We start from the raw sequence: 3,191 nt of genomic DNA on the forward strand, positions 1-3,191 counted from the left end.
ATGATCGTAGTCTTAACATATATCTCACTAACAATGATGGTAGTCTTAACGTATATCTCACTAACAATGATGGTAGTCTTAACATATATCTCACTAACAATGATGGTAGTCTTAACATATATCTCACTAACAATGATGGTAGTCTTAACGTATATCTCACTAACAATGATGGTAGTCTTAACGTATATCTTACTAACAATGATGGTAGTCATAACGTATCTTACTAGCAAATGATGGTAGTCATAACGTATCTTACTAACAATGATCGTAATCATTGTCTACTTCTTCGATTTCGCATCGCACATGTTGTTTTCGTAATTGATCATAAATTCCATCGTCAAAGCCATTAGTTTGAACATGACCTATTTTCACATGATCATAGTAATCCGTTTCCTCTTTTATTATCCCTGAGACGTTAATCCCATATTTTGCTCCAGTCTCTCCGTGACCTCCAACTTTTGTATCTGTTTGTATTCCAGCCTCATCGTCAACTTCACCGTCGATGTTAACCTCAGTCTGTTTTGGAACATCTGGACCATCATTATCTAGGACAAAATAGTCGCCATTGCTACTGTGATTGTTTACCGTTACATGTAAAGTGTTGGAAGTTCCATCTGATGTCGTTTCACTATGTTCGGTTTCCACAACAATACATTTTTCAACCTGCAAATAATGGTCGTCTGACTTGCCAGAATAGACAATGTATTTACTCGTAATTTCTTCTGCACCATTTCCTTCCCCTCTTGAGTTACATTCATCTACCGCCCTTTCTACAACAAAGTAGTCGGCAGATTCATCTACATCTTTACCTGCGATGTTAAAGCGAGATCCTGATTTTTCTAAAACAAAATAGCTTTCCTGTTTGTGGTGGAGTTGTTCTTGTTCCGCCTGCTGTTGGGTCAAGGCTGGTTGTGCTTGCTCATGTCTGTCTCCTTGTTGTGTTTCCTTTCCCAACACAAAATAGCTGTTATCGTCGGAGGAAATCAAAGCGCTTCGGCGATCAGGAGCATAAGGATGTTTAACATTATCATAGGCAGCATAGCAATAGGAGTGAGCCTCATCTGCCTTGATTTCCGGCTGGGCTGCAGTTTCACAGGATATCTCATCATACTCGACACCGTCTGGTCCAGGCGTTGGATCAGGAATCTGGAAAGGAAACACAGCTGTATATTAATAAATATTCTATGATTTCTGGTGGTGTTACTTTATCTTTTCAGTTTCATAGTCTGTAGTTTCTAGGATATGTATTAAACATCTGTTATATATAATATACATGTACGATATAAGCGTACGTACCTCAGGAGATGTCGTAGTCGTACCATATGCAGTATTGTTTGTGATATATTCTAATCCATCTGAAGGTTTTCTATCTCTAAAATACAACAACAGAAGTGTTTATTGATTCGTATGGTGAACTTAAAGGGAAATGAAATCCTCAAAACTTGTGCATAGAATCAGACACTCCAAAATTGGCCGTACAAAAAACATGCATATTTGCTGAACTACTATTATCTATCGTGTAATGAAATAATGTAAAAAGTCAAATATATAGAGGATGTTACATGAGTGTTCATGTAATAATTAATCGGGTAATCAGGTAAATGTGTTAGTAAGACATTGATACATGGGTTTAATAATCTAACGATGACACTCGTTTTACTAATTACAGGAATTATGTTTTCAAATGCATTTTGAGTAGCGAAACAATGCTAATGATATTATATATACATAAGCGTCACATAGGAAAACGCGACATCAGTCACAAATGTCGTCACAATAGAGATTCTTATGTGACAAGGCGCATTTGAATTTGTATGGTACTTGCGCCATATGCTTTTTATTGAACGATATTATTACACTAGGAACAACATATGTTGTATGATAAGTAGAATCTTTATTATGAAATTTTCATAGAAATACTTTACCTTTTACGCCGACGTATAGAAATCAAAACAATAACAGATATGGCAGCAACTGTCACTACCAGGACGGAAGATAAGGCCGCTATGATAGGTATTCGGTCGGAGTTTCTTTGGCCTGTAACGGACGGTTTGTCCTGAGGAGCTGTGGATAGTAAAGGGTGGTAACTAATGTAATGATCTGTATGCATTGATTAAACCTAGGAATTAAATTGTATAATTATATCGTCACACTCTCTTGAAATATTACTCATTCTGCTCTTTACGACACCGTCATATAATTTATGTCAAACAGTAACATGATACTCTTTAATATACCATTCTTTAAACAGAGAAAAATATATGTAAAGGATATGGATATTCTCCCCAGATAAATCACATAGAACAGAAACTACAAGGTAATGCCAAAGGAATATCTACCACATGTTCCGGAAGCGTAAGCGTCTTCAGCCTGTTATAATATCGTGTTGATATATTGATTACTTACCAGCAGGTGTATACGTGTTAGTTGCTACTTGAGTGTTGGCCGTGTCCATAATCATTAAATAGCTAGTTGTTGCTCTTCGAGTTGTTGACGTTGTTATGAAAACTGGTGACATGGTAGCTGTTGTTCTGAGAGTTTGTTCTTTGGAAGTCTTTGTACTGGTAGCTGGTGACGTAGAAGTCATTGTTCTGGTAGCTGGTGACGTAGATGTTGTTGTTCTGGTAGCTGGTGACGTAGCTGTTGTTGTTCTGGTAGCTGGTGACATAGAAGTCGTTGTTCTGATAGCTGGTGACGTAGATGTTGTTGTTCTGGTAGCTGGTGACATAGAAGTCGTTGTTCTGGAAGCTGGTGACATAGAAGTTATTGATCTGTAAGTTGTTCTTGGATATGTTAATGTGGTAATTGTTGTTCTGGCTGGTGCTGATATAGTAGTTCGTTGCGTACTAACATTTACCGAAAGGAACTTAGAACACATGAGACAATCATTGATTATGATCGTGTTTAATGAAACATCTTGGAATTTAATTATTGGACATTAAACAAAAACGTTAGTTAATTCCATTTTCAAATTTTCATAAATGTTTTGATTGTACCCTTCCAATCATTTTAATATTTGAATTTACCCGTACGTACCACCAATACAGCTGCAGTTCAACCTGGGTGACCGACAAGTCCTGTCGTTATCGGTCATGCAGCTTTGTTTTGTACACGTGCATGTGACATCAATTGCTTTGGTTCTGATCAACTTAATGGTTTCTTTCCCTGAGGTTATCGTACTTGGCTTCCTG

The 3,191-nt window shown here is 37.1% G+C and overlaps 1 protein-coding gene across 1 annotated transcript; it reads right to left on the reverse strand.

Moving 5' to 3' along the window:
* Positions 1-255: 255 nt before the first annotated feature.
* LOC117331040 lies at positions 256-1,830 on the reverse strand. Its single transcript, XM_033889632.1, has 3 exons — positions 1,826-1,830; positions 1,297-1,372; positions 256-1,146 (listed from the first exon to the last, which is right to left on the reverse strand). The coding sequence occupies exons 1-3, from the start codon at positions 1,828-1,830 to the stop codon at positions 256-258; spliced, it is 972 nt and encodes a 323-aa protein (XP_033745523.1).
* Positions 1,831-3,191: the final 1,361 nt, after the last annotated feature.

The sequence above is a fragment of the Pecten maximus genome, chromosome 7 (genome assembly GCF_902652985.1).
Source record: "Pecten maximus chromosome 7, xPecMax1.1, whole genome shotgun sequence".
NCBI classification, from domain to species: Eukaryota; Metazoa; Mollusca; class Bivalvia; order Pectinida; family Pectinidae; genus Pecten; species Pecten maximus.

Bases quoted from the DNA above. Each gene is read 5' to 3' on its own strand.
- LOC117331040 (XM_033889632.1), bottom strand. The intron at 1,147-1,296 runs GTACGTACGCTT...TTTCCTTTCCAG, and splicing joins CGACTACGACATCTCCTGAG to ATTCCTGATCCAACGCCTGG.